The sequence below is a fragment of the Cricetulus griseus genome (genome assembly GCF_003668045.3).
Source record: "Cricetulus griseus strain 17A/GY chromosome 1 unlocalized genomic scaffold, alternate assembly CriGri-PICRH-1.0 chr1_0, whole genome shotgun sequence".
Classification (NCBI taxonomy): Eukaryota; Metazoa; Chordata; class Mammalia; order Rodentia; family Cricetidae; genus Cricetulus; species Cricetulus griseus.
This window is the reverse complement of record NW_023276806.1, coordinates 71,462,570-71,478,728: the sequence shown is the minus strand read 5'-3', so window position 1 is coordinate 71,478,728 and position 16,159 is coordinate 71,462,570. Positions and strand designations below refer to the sequence as shown.

The following is a 16,159-nucleotide window of genomic DNA, read 5'->3' as shown; positions in this document are numbered from 1 at the left end:
ACTACTCACAGAGATACTAAGAAATTATACCCTAAAGGATCAAGCTAATTTAATTTATAAGCAAAATTGCAGGCATTATTAACTTTATGCTAAAGCTATTAACTTTAAGCAGTTAATAAATATAACTATGGAACACATGTTAGCCTGATATACATATATATTATATAATTATATATATATATATATATATATATCAGTAGTTTTCTAGATTCTGTTACAAAATGTTTCTGAACTTCTAAATGTTCCATGGAATTTACAATCTTGGTTTAACTATAATTTATAGGAAAATTCAGAAAAGAAAATAACCAAAAGGATGTGCCACCACAAAGGAGCTGGATGATGGACTCCTTCACTTTTCCATACTGCTGTTCAGCTGTGAAAAATACATAAATCACAGCATACATGAGGGAAATGCAGGCAGATTTCTGTGAGTCTGGGGCCAGCCTGGTCTATATAGTATGTTCCAGGACATCCAGAGCTCACACACATACATAAGCTTTGAATCATATAAAGAAATAATATATTGATAAAGGGTTAATTCTTAGAAAAGAAGCTCCTGGTCTTAAATTATCAGAACCCAAATATGTATGTTGGCAGATACAAATTTGTAAAAGTGTTGTATTTGGTCATACAAAGATACTTGGACATGCCCTTAAATAACTTAAAACTATAAATTTGTGAGATAAAAAGAATCCTTAGAAACCAGGTATGGTAGCACACTCCTAAAGGAGGGGAAGGCAGGAGTATCTCTTTTGAGTTCAAGACCAGCCTGGTCCACAATACCAAGTTCTAGGCTAGCCAGGGCTATGTCTCAAAAAAAAAAAAAAAAAAAAAAGCCCTACAGCCCACCAAATAGCCCTGTTATTTAGGAAGCGACGGCACTGAAGTCTACTGATCAAATGACTCATAACCCATTTACATTCACAGTGTTCAATACTTTAAATAGCATGATTCTTATGCTTTCATTTTAGCCCTCCATTAAGCCGCTTCATTCACATTAAATGTATAGTATTTGTGGCCCATAATTAAAATAAGTGCTATCAAGATGAGAATTATGATGAATATGAGGTCATCAAAGAATCTTAAAGAAATTTTCAATTGGAATATACACATTTCAAAAGAACTAGTCCCTCTTCCAGGGTCAAAGACACATAGTTGAGTTAATGGAATTTTGGTCTTATCATTTGGTCATGTGAAAGTGAATTTTGTCAAATGTTAAAACTGAAAATGTTAAAACTGATGGCTACTTCTTATTTGGGTGAATTTTAAAACAAATTCAACTATTGTATTCTCTTAAGAGTATGAAAGATCTCCACTTAAATCTAGAAGGAATACATTCTGAAAGTAGTTTCTTCTATTTATAATGAAAAGTTCTGTTGTAATACAACCATTATTTTATATTTAGCTTAAATATCTATTAAAAGTATTCTAATAAGAAACCAAAGTTTTCTATTTCAAAACAATTTATTGACAAACTTTCTAAATCTAAAATCCAGCTTATGTCTTATACTTTGCCCATCAATCTGGAAATAATAGCTCATGAGAAAAAAAAACACCAATTATCTTTCAAGTAAAAAAAAATCCTCACAGCAGTGGCACTTTTCCCCCTCAGCATCTAACTAAATTTGTGTGGCATAGAGAAATCAAAACCTATACATGTGAAGATACAAAATAAAATATTTACAAAATTCCACTGAACAATTAGAAAAAATTAAAAGTCCTGTGTGTCATTTCAAATCAAATATAAGATGCAATAAATATCTACTGCAGATTAAATACTGAGAAAAGCAGTGGAATTAAAAAGCATGAACACTGACACATAAAATGTTTCTAAAAACTAGAATTATCAAGAAAAATCCTTGCTCAGAGGAAAAGCAAGTACAGCCAAGAAAACCATACTGTTTTAAACAGTTAAATTGTTTTAAACAGAAAGATTAATGAAAGTTCAAGTAACTAATGTCACATCTCAGTTTCTTCATTCTTCTTTAAACTCATCAGAAATCATCAAAGCAAACCTTACAGAGTTTACCTGCCATTAACCCACCCCATGCTACTTTCCTAAAAGATGCCTGTTCATCTGGAGGCTCCTTGCTCTGTTCAGAAACTTTCCTTAAGAATTACAAGTCAGAAGGGCAGAAGCTGAACCCTTCCCTTTATCCCCAAATAGCATATAAATAGAATTTTTGCATCTATCTTCTTCACTGCACTCTGACCCCTCAAGGAAAGAAACAAACAATGTTGCTTATCTTTAACTCCTAAATGCTTGAAAACTTATACTCAGCACATAGCATTCATGAGGCCTGTGCTAGAATGTAAACTTCACTGGTCATGACCAAAAAAAAAAAAAACCAGCACACAAATCAGATAAAACAGTTTCAAACAGGAAAGCTAACCAATGTTCAATTAACTAATGCCACATCTTTTCGATTTCTTTAATTCCTAAAATCTGCCAGAAATCACCAAAGCAAACCTTCCCAGAGCTATCTGAAGGGACACAGCTACTTTCCAACAGTGAATCGCATCCCTGTTTTTAAAAAGACCAAGAGGTCACACAAGAAAAACAAAACCCGGCCACCGTTATCAGTGAATATCACACAGGGAAACAGGAAAGATGAACCATGTTTGGCGTGATCTGTTAACACATTATTTGATAAGGTCGATTCATATCAACAGAGGAAGACTCTCTCTCCTCCACAGCCTTATAGTCCAGCATTTTTTTAAAAAAGCATAACCACCTTGAAAAGCAATGGTAATACTGACAGACCCGTATTCAAAATAGTCACATTTAAAAAAAGTGATACTCAATAATCTCAAATGTCTCCACTAACCAAACATTAAGTATAGAACTCGTGATCCTAATGTACATGTCTACATCTGATCCATTAAACTCACTGATTTCAAGGCCAGTATGATCTAACAGGGAAAGATCCTGTCTTAGACACCTAGGTACATAAATAGGTAAACTCACTGAATATATACTACTTACTTCTCAGGAAATAAAATGAAAATATTTTTACTTTTAAAAAATAAGTCTTGTGTTTCTAAAAATAAGTAAATGAATGCATTATTGCTTATCCCACTGGATGACTGAAATGAGGAAGGTTATTCTGACATGAAGATTGAGACAGGCTCTAATTCTGAAGTGCAAATAAAGCGGGTTATATTAGAGATTAACCCTTAACCCTCTTTTGGCCTTCTTTCTACTAAAAACACTTTAATCAGAAGAGAGTTTGTTTTAAAAGGGAAACAAATCTATACATTTTTAAACTACTGCAAGGGTCTTCAGATCAAGAGTCACTTGAAGTGATGGCTTCTAATACTCATTCAGGCATCTACTATCCCTAAACGACTGTATCCCTAAACGACAAATATGATTTAAACACATAGCATCTTTTAGTTCCCATTCAAGTTTTCAAATTTGAAAAACAGGGACAGCAAATCCAAGATATCACATACAAGATTGTCAAAGCTCACCAGGTCAGACTGAGTTTAGCTTGGTGGTGAATATCTGGCTTAGCAATGACATAAAAAAAAACAAGATAAAACTAGATAATGATGACTGAACAAAAACACTAAATTTGCAGGGTAAAAGTAGTATCAAAGCAAATTGTAAGAAAAAATTACTATATCCAAAGAAAGTACCTTTTAATCACACTATTTGCAAAATTATTTCTGAAATGTTTTTTTTAAAATAGAACCAAGATATATTAATATAGGGGAAACCCTCTATTTGAAGCACTCTGAAGGATCAGTAGCAATTTCAAAAAACCTCAAGAAAAAAAAAATGCTACATAGATTGCAAAGAATATGAGAGGACATGTCACCTCACTAACACCTCTCTAGGACACATCACTGCCACCAACTAGTCCCAAGCCTCAACTATAGCATAAAATACTTCACTTTTTACCCAAGGGGAAGGTGTGCTGGAAAGGAAGGCATCAGCCCTTTAAGATCTGCCATTGAGTATCCAACATCACTGAAGGAATGATCAAGCCACAACACTGCTACTTAACTGCCACATGGTACACAGCACCTCCTGTCTACACACACTTCCTAAACCTACTCTACACACATTTCGTAATCCTACTTTAAGATCTTTAATAAAGGTCTCACATATGCTTTCTGACCAAGGCTTTCTAGATTCCTGGTAAATTTTCCACTTCCATTCTCAACTGTTCTTCACTTGCCTCAACAATATTTTCAACAGCCTCCATTTATACTTTAGTCAAGCACAATAAGCACTGTTGTATCGCATTCCCTACTTGCAGTCTCAGACCTGGTCACTGTGCTTTAATATGCCCCAGTGCTTACTGTAAGATTTTTTTTTGGAAAGCCTGAGGATTTAATACAGGGCCATGCAACCTACTAAGGCTACATCTCAGCCCAATTTCTTTTAATAGTTATATACTCATATTCTATTAACTCTTCTCCCTAGTGATGAACAGAAACAAAAGAAATACGTAAAAATACAAACTTTTATATTTTTAAATTAGAAGTTCTGATACAAGACTGATAAAAATCCAAAATAAGTGATTTAAGCCATTTGCATGCACATTCTAGCAGGTGTCTAATCTGTCTCATGTGGAATGCACACACCTCAGTGCTGCTATGAATGTAGCCGGACACAAAACTATAAAGTAGTCAAACACAAAACTATAAACTTAACTCTAAATACTGAAATTTTGTTTTGCAATTTTTAACCTCAACTGTGCAGCTCCCAAGTGTGAACTTTGTATATGACAATACAGTATCAAAATGTGACAGGTTGGACACATCTGCCAGAGTGCTGGTTAACATTTTATCAACTTGATACCGGCTAGACTCAATATATAAGAGGAAACTCTCAGTTGAGAAAATGTCCCACCAAACTGGCCTGTGGGAAAGTGGTGCATTTTCTTGAATGACTCATGTGGGAGGGCTCAGCTGGCAGTCCCAGGTACTATAAGAAAGCAGACTGAGTAAGCCACTGGAGACAGAGACAGTAAACAGCATTCCTTCATGTCCTTTTGCCTCCAGGTCCTTCTTGAGTTCCTGCACTGACTTCCTTCAATGGACTGCGATATGCAAGTGCAATCCATATAAACCCTTTCCTCCCCAAAGTCACTTTGGCCTTAGTATTTTATCTGAGCAATAGAAACCATAACTAAGACACACCACTAATTTTATCCCTAAACATGACAAATCAGGAATAATCTTTCTTAGATCAGTAATGGTGTACTGTAGCCCAAGGCTGAATCTAAATCTCCTCAGAGGGGAGTTAAAAGGCTCATAAAGAGCTTCTGACTTCATGTAGAATCTTACCTCTATGTGGCAACTAGATGGGCAAACCTTTATCTCCATAAAAGAATGCTATAAGCATAATACAAGTAAGGACAACTGCAGAGGGTTGTATCTTTTTCTTTAGAGTATCAAGTAAGTATATTTTATATATCCTGATTTTTAATCAGCCTCCAACATTTAAGAAAACGAGGTCTTTAAAAACATGAAATTTGAAAAGAGAATTGTCATCAACGTCTCTTAGTGATACATTTTGCATTTCATGAGTCATAATGACAAATTTCCAGATTGGTGAGCATAAAGCCGTCTCTATACATGACCCGCAAGATACATCTGTGATTTTTATGAATCTCTAACCTGTCCCACTAAAAATTCATGTGTCAACCTCACCAAAGATACAAGGACAGAATTAAAATTTGATTCACATAACAAAATCTGTAACATACAATAAAAAATTATCAAATGATGATTAGTCATTAAGAAAAAATAAAGTAACGAAATGGAGCCTAAACTCTGTAACCAAAGCTCACCTTCCCTCTCAGTAATTAGTGCTTGAAAGCAAAATGTAGGAAAATTATACAGGAGCCAAGTCTCAAGGAAATTAATTATGAGTTTTAAACTTGCAGTCCTGCTCTGGTCTCAGAGAACTGAGAAAAAATTTAAAGACTCACTAGTAACGTTCAGAGTTGAAATCAACAACTGTGTAATCTATCATATTCCCTGATGTCAACACCTCATGTACTACTTACCCAAATGAAGCAGCGTGAACTGGGCTGCCAGCTCCTTTGCATCTTCCAGTGTAGTGCAGAGTTTATCTGGCATGAAGTAACTCTGGGATCCATTTGCAATTGCAGGAATAACTATCTTATATACCAAGAGTACTTTTCCATCCTGACTGGTTGTTGAATATAAATAATATTCTGGTGGTGCCCAATTATTTTTGTTGCAGTAATAATCCAAATGCATCACTGCAGAATTAAAATGATTGGATTTTAAAGAATACATACTAATTGGGGTAAGCTTTGTTCCAGGAAAAAAAGGATAAGTACATCTTTCAATTTCAGGGGGGCTTGGACTATGCTGACCGTTGAGACGAGTGGGAAGAGTTGGCGGCTTGCCTAGAGCTTTGGAGTGACTCTCTTCTTTGTTAGCATATACAAGCAGGTTTTCAGAATTTGGGCTGATCTGGCCATTAAGATGCTGTCGCCAAGTATTTTCTTTGTTCACTGGCTTTGCCAGTGTTACCTCAATACTGGCTCCGTCAATGCATTTTCCATTCATAACAGACATAGCAGCCACTGCATCTTCTCGGTTGAAAAAGTGAACAAATGCATAATCTCTAAGTTTCTTTACTCTTTCCACTGCACCAGGCTTGAATTTATTGAATTCTGCTTTAATTGTTTCCTCTGTAGTTGAGATCATTAGATTTCTTACATAGAGAACTTTCACTCTTTGCATGGTTTCCTCATCAACTTCTTTCTCTGGATCAGCCCAATCTACCTGAATGGTGTGGCCCCAGAGTTGAAACGTTCCTGAAAAAAAATGCACAAATTGATTTGAAATTAAATAAAAGAAAGAATACAAGTTTAAAGAGCTCAATTAATTTCTCCAAGAAACTCAAGCATGTATCAATATATCTGATTAGCCACTTGTGCCTACTCACACCAAAGTTTTTAGTAAAGCAAACCTAATCAGAACTTACGACAAAATTTAAGAGTTGGAAAGACAAACAATACTTTAAAGATTGGTTACTGTTAGAATTAAATAATGCATTATGGATTTGGATTAAGTATAATTAACTAAGTTAAAGTTATATACACATTAAAGTATCAGTTAAAGTATATATGTATTCAGTAACTAGCAAATGTAACTTGTAAAAAAAAAATTTCTTGTACCTTGTAGTCATTTACTTCCTTGTTAAAACATATTCCTCCACTTGGGAGGCAGAGGCAGGCAGATCTCTGTGATTTCGAGACAAGCCTGGTCTACAAGAGCTAGTTCCAGGACAGCCTCCAAAGCCACAGAGAAAGCCTGTCTCGAAAAAAGAAAAAAACAAAGCATGTTCCTCAAGTGACATTATATCTTACTAATAATGCTCTATCACTTACTGTTGTTTTTCCCTATTTATAATGGGGTTAATATGTAAAGTAACTTTTGAAAAGGCTATCTTACCTGGAATCAGCTTTCTCCTGGCCATTGCAGCAGCTCTGTGGGACTCATATTCAACAAACGCAAACCCACGGTTCTTGGTTTTGTCAGTTGCACTTGGGTAAACAATCACATCTACAACACCTTCAGTAACTTTCTTCATTTCATCCAAAATTTCTTCCTTTTTCTTTTCTTTGGGAATTGCTCCAATAAATAATCTGCAATTATCCAAGCTTACACAAACACCAATAAACTTCCCTGGTCGAATCTCATAATTGTTAAGAATCCGGATGGCTAACTGGGCTTCTTCTTTAGTAGTGTACATCACAAAAGCATAACCTCTATTTTCACCACTAAATTCCATCATCAGTCGAAATTCATATATCTTCCCAGCTCTTTCAAATACAGGAACCAATTCATCTTCATACATATCACGAGGTATTTTTCCAACAAAAACTTCACAGCCTCTAGGGGGAGGTGGACCTTCCCAACCTGAGAAAATGAAGATAAACACAACTAAAAATTAAATTCTAAAAAGCTACACTCGATCCTGAGCCCTACTCCTGCCGAAGGTCCTCATCACCCCAGGATCTCTGGGGCCTGAAGAGAGAGAAACCCACCTGCATAGAGTAGACCTGCCCAGACAGGAAGGACCTCCTTGAATCTGGAAATACTTCACTCTCCCTTCCCCCTCTGGCACCCTAAAATCTCCTGAGTGAGTAGACTACCAGGAGAGGCAAGACTATTCATATCTGCAGACACTGAAGTCTTGGCCCACACACATGACCAGTGACAAGAGGAGACAGAGAGACCCCACCTGCACCCACTGGAAGAAGAGATGGGAAGAAGGCAGAATAAGAACACACTCAACCGAGAGACCAATATGACACCACAAGAATCGAGGGACTCCACACCAGCAAGATCTGAAAAGCACAACACAGAGGAAGAGAGGAGACAGACCTAAAAATCTACTTCATGAAGATGTTCAAGAACCTTAAAGAGGAAACAAGAAAATCTCTTAAAGAAATAGAAGAAAAAACAAACAAAAAAATTCAAGAAGTAAGTAATTCTCTTAAAGAATCTAAAGAAAAAACAACCAAACAAGTGAAGGAAGCACTGGAAACAGTTCAAGGCATGAAAGCTGAAATAGAAACAGTAAAGAAAACACAGAATGAGGGGATGTTGGAAATACAAAGGCTGGATAAACGATCAGGATCTAAGGTTGTGAGTATAACCAACAGAATACAAAAGATGGAAGACAGTATCTCAATTGTTGAAGACTTGCTAGAGGATATACAGTTACAGACCAAGGAAAATCTCAAGTCCAACAAATCTCTAACACAAAATATCCAGGAAATATGGGACACCGTGAAAAGGCTGAATCTAAGAATAATAGGTATGCAAGAAGGTGAAGAAATACAGCTCAAAGGTACAGAAAACATATTCAACAAAATCATAGAAGAAAACTTCCCCAACCTACAGAAGGATATGCCTATGAAAGTATAAGAAGCTTACAGAACACCAAATAGATGGACCACAAAAATAACTCCCCTCGCCACATAATAATCAAAACACCAAACTTACAGAATAAAGAGAAAATATTAAGAGCAGCAAAGGAAAAAGGTCAAGTATCATATAAAGGCAGACCTATGAGAATCACACCTGACTTCTCAATGGAAACTTTGAAAGTCAGAAGGTCCTGAATAGATGTCCTACAAACACTAAGGGAACATGGATGCCAACCCTGACTACTGTACCCAGCAAAGCTTTCAATCACTATAGATGGAGAGAACAAGATATTCCATGACAAAACCAGATTTAAACAATACATATCCACAAATCCAGCACTACAGAAAGTCCTAGAGGGAGAGCTCCAACCCAATGAAGATAACTACACTCACAAAAACGAAGGTAATAGATAATCCAACTTCACCAAACAGGAAAAGAAACAGGAGGGCGAAATCCACACACAATGACACCACCACCAACAAATCGGAAAACAAACAAGAACCAACAATCAGTGGACACTAATATCCCTCAATGTCAATGGTCTTAACCTGCCTATAAAAAGATACAGGTTAAAAGAATGGATACGAAGACAGAATCCATCCTTCTGCTGTATACAAGAAACATACCTCAACTCCAGAGATAGGTGTTACCTCAGAGTAAAGGGTTGGGCAAAGATTTTCCAATCAAATGGACCCAAGAAACAAGCTGGTGTAGCAATCTTAATAACCAACAAATTAGACTTTAAACTAAAATCAATCAAAATAGATGAAGAAGAGCATTTCATAATCATCATAGGAAAAGTCCATCAAGATGAAGTCTCAATCCTAGGCATCTATGCCCCAAATATAAAGGCACCCACATTTGTAAAAGAAACATTACTAAAGCTCAAACCACACATAAAACCACACAAACTTATAATAGGAAACTTCAACACCCCTCTTTCACCATTAGACAGTAGCAAACAGAAGTTAACAAAGAAACAAAGGATATAACAGAAGTTATGACCCAATTGGGATTAACAGACATCTATAGAACATTCCATCCAAACACAAAAGAATATACCTTCATATCAGCACCACATGGAACCTTCTCTAAAACTGAACACATACTTGGCAACATAGCAAACCTCCACAGATACAAAAAAAAATTGAAATAACCCCCTGTATCTCATCAGATCACCACGCCTTAAGATTAGAATTCAACAGCAATACAAATTGCAGAAAACATAAAAGCAAATGGAAATTGAATAACACTCAATTGCACCATTGCTGGGTCGAGGAAAAATAAAAAGTGAAATTGAAGACTTCCTAGAATTTAATGAGAATGTAGACATCTGAAAGCAGTGCTAAGAGGAAAGTTCATAGCACTAAGTGCCCACATGAAGAAACTGGAGAATAGTCACACTAGAGAATTGACAGAACTGAAAGCTTTAGAGAAAAAGAAGGAAACTCACCACGGAGGAGTAGATGCCAGGAAATAATCAAATTCAGGGCTGAAATTAATAAAGTAGAAACTAGGAACACATTACAAAGAATCAATGAAACAAAAAGTTGGTTCTTTGAGAAGATCAACAAGATAGATAAACCTCTATCCAAATTAACCAAAAGGCAGAGAGAGTATGCTAATTAACAAAATCAGAAACAAAAAAGGGGATATAACAACTGACACTGAGGAAATCCAGAAAATCATCAGGTCATACTTTGAAAACCTGTACTCCACAAAATTCAAAAATCTAAAGAAAATGGACAATTTCCTGGATAGATATCACTTACCAAAATTAAACCAAAAACATTTGGTAAGCATTTAAATCGACCTATAACCCCTAATGAAATAGAAGCAGTCATCAAAAACCTCCCAACCAAAAAAAGCCCAGGGCCGCCGGGCATTGGTGGCCCATGCCTTTAATCCCAGCACAAGGGAGGCAGAGGCAGGCAGATCTATGTGAGTTAGAGGCCAGGCTGGTCTCCAGAGCGAGTGCCAGGATAGGCTCCAAAGCTACACGGAGAAACCCTGTCTCGAAAAACCAAAAAAAAAAAAAAAAAGCCCAGGGCCAGATGGCTTCACTGCAGAATTCTACCAGAAATTCAAACAAGAGCTAATACCAGTACTCCTCAAATTGTTCCACACAATAGAAGCAGAAGGGACACTACCAAACTCTTTTTACGAGGCTACAATCACTTTGATACCCAAGCCACACAAAGATACAACTAAAAAAGAGAACTATAGATCAATATCCCTCATGAACATCAATGCAAAACACTCAAGAAAATATTGGCGAATTGAAGCCAAGAACACATCAGAAAAATATCCACTATGATCAAGAAGGCTTAATCCCAGGGATGCAAGGATGGTTCAACATATGAAAATCCATCAATGTAATCCACCATATAAACAAACTGAAAAAGAAAACCCACATGATCATCTCACTAGATGCTGAAAAAACCTTTGACAAAATCCAACATTCCTTTATGATAAAGATCTTGGAGAGAACAGGAATAACAGGAAAATATCTAAACATGATAAAAGCAATATACACCAAACCAAGAGCCAACATCAAACTAAATGGAGAGAAACTCAAAGCAATTCCTCTAAAGTCAGGAACAAGACAAGGCTGTCCACTCTCTCTATGCCTCTTCAATATTGTACTTGAAGTTCTAGCTAGAGCAATAAGACAAGAAAAGGAGATCAAAGGGTTACTTACAAATTGGAAAGGAAGTCAAACTTTCACTGTTTGCAGATGATACGATAGTCTACATAAGTGACCTGAAAAACTCTACAAAAAAAACTCTCCTACAGCTGATAAACACCTTCAGCAAAGTAGTAGGATATAAAATTATCTCAAAAATATCAGTAGCCCTACTATATACAGATGATAAATCCAATGAGAAAGAAATCAGAGAAACATCACCCTTCACAGTATCCACAAGCAACAGAAAAGATCTTGGGGTAACACTAACCAAAAAAGTGAAAGACCTGTATAGTAAGAACTTTGAGTCTTTAAAGAAAGAAATTAAAGATACCAGAAAATGGAAAGATCTCCCATGCTCTTGGATAGGTAGAATCAACATAGTAAAAATGGCAATCTTGATCAAAGTAATCTACAGATTCAATGCAATCCCCATCAAAATCCCAACACAGTTCTTCACAGACCTTGAAAGAACAATACACAACTTTATATGGAAAGACAAAAAACCCAGAATAGCCAAAACAACTCTGTACAATAAAGGATCTTCTAGAGGCATCACCATCCCTGACTTCAAGTTCTATTATAGAGCCATAGTTCTGAAAACAGCTTGGTATTGGCACAAAAATAGACATGGAATGGAATTGAAAACACTGATATTAACCCACACACCTTATTTTTGACAGATGCTAAACCTATACATGGAACTGGCACAGGAGACTGCTTCCTGAATATTACACCACTAGCACAGACATTGAGATCTGCAATTAATAAATGGGACCTCCTGAAACTAAGAAGCTTCTACAAGGCAAAGGACACAGTCAGTAAGACAAATCGACAGCCCACAGAATGGGAAAAGATCTTCACCAACCCCACATCTGACAGAGGGCTGATTTCCAAAATATACAAGGAACTCAAGAAGCTAGCCACCAAAACACCATACAATGAAATTAAAAAGTGGGGTTCAAAAAAGACAATATATATGCTAATTGAAACTCAAATATGTGATGAATCCAAGGTGTTTCAGTGAGTGCTCACCTGTGCATGCAAATTTGATTTCATCTTTAGAAAGTAGTAAAGTTATATGCTTGACAAAAAAAATTAAGTGACACACTGGAAGACAAATGTCACACAATTTCAATTTTATGTGTAACCTAGAAATGATGAACTTATAGGAACAGAGAGCAGAATTGTGGCTATTAGGCTTCAATGTGGGTCTTTTAACAATGGGGAAACGATTGGTTTAAGGATATAAAACTGCAGTTGGACAAGAGGCATGGACTCTGTGAAGTCTTGAGGTCTACTGAGAGCATGATAAATATGGTTGATAACAATATGCTATATTTTAAAAGTTGTGAGATAGTATACTTTAAGTGTTCTCAAAACAAAAATGATGAATATGTGTGATATAACATGTTAATTGGTTTAATTAAGCCATGCCATTGTGAACATACTATATTCTGTATCATGATTGTGCATGACTTTATTTATGAACTAAATAAATGAATGAAAAAAAGAAGAAGAGAGTTAAGGGACTGGAGAGATGGCTCAGTGGTTAAGAGCACTGACTGTTCTTCCAGAGGACCCAGGTTCAATTCCCAGCATCCACATGGCAGCTCACAACTGTCTGTAACTCCAGTTCCAGGGGACCTGACACCCATGGCAAAACATAAAATAAATTTTAAAAAAAAAAGGAAGAGAATTGAAAAAAAAGTGGGGTGCAGAACTAAATAGAGAATTCTCAAGAGAGAAATTTGAAATGGCTGAAAGACACTTAAGAAAATGCTCAAAATCCTTGGCCATCAGAGAAATGCAACTCAAAACAACCTTGAGATACCATCTTACACCGGCCAGAATGGCTAAAATAAAAAACACCAATGACAATCTATGCTGGAGAGGATGTGGAGAAAAAAGAACACTCCTCCATTGCTGGTGGGAGTGCAAACTTGTAAGACCACTTTGGAAATCAGTATGGCTGTTGTTCAGAAAAATGGGAATCAGTCTACCTTAGGATCCAGCAATTCCTCTCTTGGGCATATACCCAAATAATGTATGTTCATACAATGAGGACATATGCTCAACCATGTTCATAGCCACATTGTTTGTAATAGCCAGAACCTGGAAGCAACCTAGTTGCCCTTCAACTGAAGAATGATAGAGAAAATATGGTACATTTATACAATGGAGTACTACTCAGCAGAAAAAAGCAATGGAATCTTGAAATTTTCAGGCAAATGGATCGAACTATAAGAAACCATCCTGAGTGAGGTAACCCAGTGACAAAAAGACAAACATGGTATGTACTCACTCATATATGAATTTTAGACGTAGAGCAAAGGATTACCAGCATACAATCCTCTTCACCAAAGAAACTAGGAAACATGAAGGACTCTAAGAGAAAAATGCATGGACCCCAGAGAATGGGAAGGGGCAGGAGCTCATGAGCTAATTGGGAGCATGAGGGTAGGGGACAGGGAGCTGCCAGAATGAGAAGAGGAGAAGAGGAGAGGAGAGGAGGAAATGGAGGACCTGAAATGTTTAGTTGGGGGAAGAATAGAGGAGAGCAAGATTAGAGATACCATATCAGAGGAAGCCATTACAGGTCTGAGGAGAGATCTGGCACTAGGGAGATTTCCAGAGATCTACAAGGAAGACATGAATTGACAATCTAGGCAATGGTGAAGAGGATAACCTAAATTCCTTTCCCCTATGAGACTGATGACTAATTTTTTATGCCATCCTAGAGCCCTCATCCAGTGGCTAATGGAAGCAGAGGCAGATATCCACAGATATACACTGAACTGAACTCTGGAATCTAGTAGCAGAGAGGGAGGAATGAAGATCAAAGGGGTAGGTACCAGGCTGGTGAAACCCACAGAATCAGCTGGCCTGAACAAGGGGGAGCACATGGACCCCAGACTGCTGTCTGTGAGGCCAGCACAGGACTGAATCGGACCCCTGAACATGGATGTCAATGAGGAAGCCTCCACACTCTAGGGGGCCCCTGTTAGTGGATTAATATTTTTCCCTGGAGTAAGAAGGCACTTTGGGAGCCCTTCCCACATGAAGGGATGCACTCTTGGCCTAGATACATGGGGGAGGGCCTAGGCCTAGCCCAGGACGATGTGGTGGACTTAGGGGAGCCCTATCGAGGGCCCTACCCTGCCTGGGGAGTGGAGGACAGATGGGGTAGAGGGCAGATGGGGGCTTGGGGGGGAGGGTTGCAGAGAGGAGGGAGAAGTGATTGACATGTGAAGCCAGCTTGTTCCTAATTTGAACTAATAAAAAAATTAATTAAAAAAAGCTACACTCATAACTGATTCATTTACTCATTCAACAAATTGGCTATCAGCCACTTATATGGCAAGCAATATACTAAATGTTAGGAATACAAAAAATAAAGTTCTTTCTATTGTAAAATTTATTTTAACATAACTCTAGGATAAAATGTGTAAATGACAAAATGCTGTGAGGAAAATATAGTCACATAAGGGGTATTACCATTAAAATAGGTACAAAGTTTATGCAAGGACCTGACTGAAACTAAGAGAGTGAAGTACAAGGATTATCTTGGAGAGGAAAAATCAAAAGAAAACTAGAATACAGATGCCTTCTTGTCTAAAGTGTACTAGATGGAGAAGAACAGTAGCAAGTGACGTAACACTGACTATAAGCCAGAATTTTATTTAATCATTTGGAAATTCTGAGCAAAGAAATCTATAGTTAGAATTGTAAGATACCATGCCTATTTGAATCGGGCTATTTAGATACTATGCCTCTGTTTACTGCGCTTTCAAATTCCTCCCCAAATGACTTGTCTTTAATGCCTTGAGCATAATTTTCCATGACACCCTAAATCCTCATTTATTTCTCAACTAAACCATGGTATTTCTCAATTACTTTTTAAATAAGAACAAGGTTGTAAATAAATGCATAATTTCTTTCAAAACCACAGCTGAGACTGGTTAGGATATTTGTGAGAATACATGCCTAATCTAAATGACTATGCTAAAGATTTAATTTAAACAAGTATAAGCAAACTCCCACCTGGAGGAGGACCACCAAATTTCCTTTGTCCATTTTCTTGAACCATGTTGTAGCCAGTCTTTTCCATCAGAGCCAGCAATGCGGCTTCATTCTGAGTGCCAGTGCGTACTTTACCGCATCCATTTGTTCCATCAGTGTTCTCTTCATTCATGGCTAAAATTCCTAAAACAAAGTCAAATAACTGTAAGCACATAGCACAGCTCCAGGATTCTGGGGAATATTTCTTTGATTTTCATGAAGCAAAGGACAGTAAGGCTGACTAACCTTCATTACCCCCCTTTAGGGTGTGCCCCAAAGCTCGCCCCCTACAGCAAAAACTGGAAAACTGAATTTCAAGCTACTCATAAATTAAGCAGTACCTTTAGATGATCTAAGTGGGAGAAAGGGATCCAAAGAAAGAGGAATAAAGAAAAATGTGAAATCAGAAGTGAGAGTTAGATAAAAAGAAAGCAACAAAGTAGCAAAATATACTTCCATCAATGAATTGGTGATCAC

General features: G+C 37.0%; 1 protein-coding gene across 2 annotated transcripts in view; it reads right to left on the bottom strand.

The window, feature by feature from the left end:
* The window catches only part of Rbm46 (RNA binding motif protein 46), a 36,597-nt gene extending 20,782 nt beyond the window's left edge, over nt 1–15,815 (bottom strand). For both annotated transcript variants that reach the window (XM_035452030.1, XM_035452031.1), the window contains exons 1-3: nt 15,665–15,815; nt 7,450–7,917; nt 6,027–6,809 (exon numbers count right to left, since the gene is read on the bottom strand). In XM_035452030.1, the coding sequence (XP_035307921.1) occupies nt 6,027–6,809; nt 7,450–7,917; nt 15,665–15,815 (1,402 nt within the window). The remainder of the gene's footprint in view (nt 1–6,026; nt 6,810–7,449; nt 7,918–15,664) is intronic.
* Nucleotides 15,816–16,159: the final 344 nt, after the last annotated feature.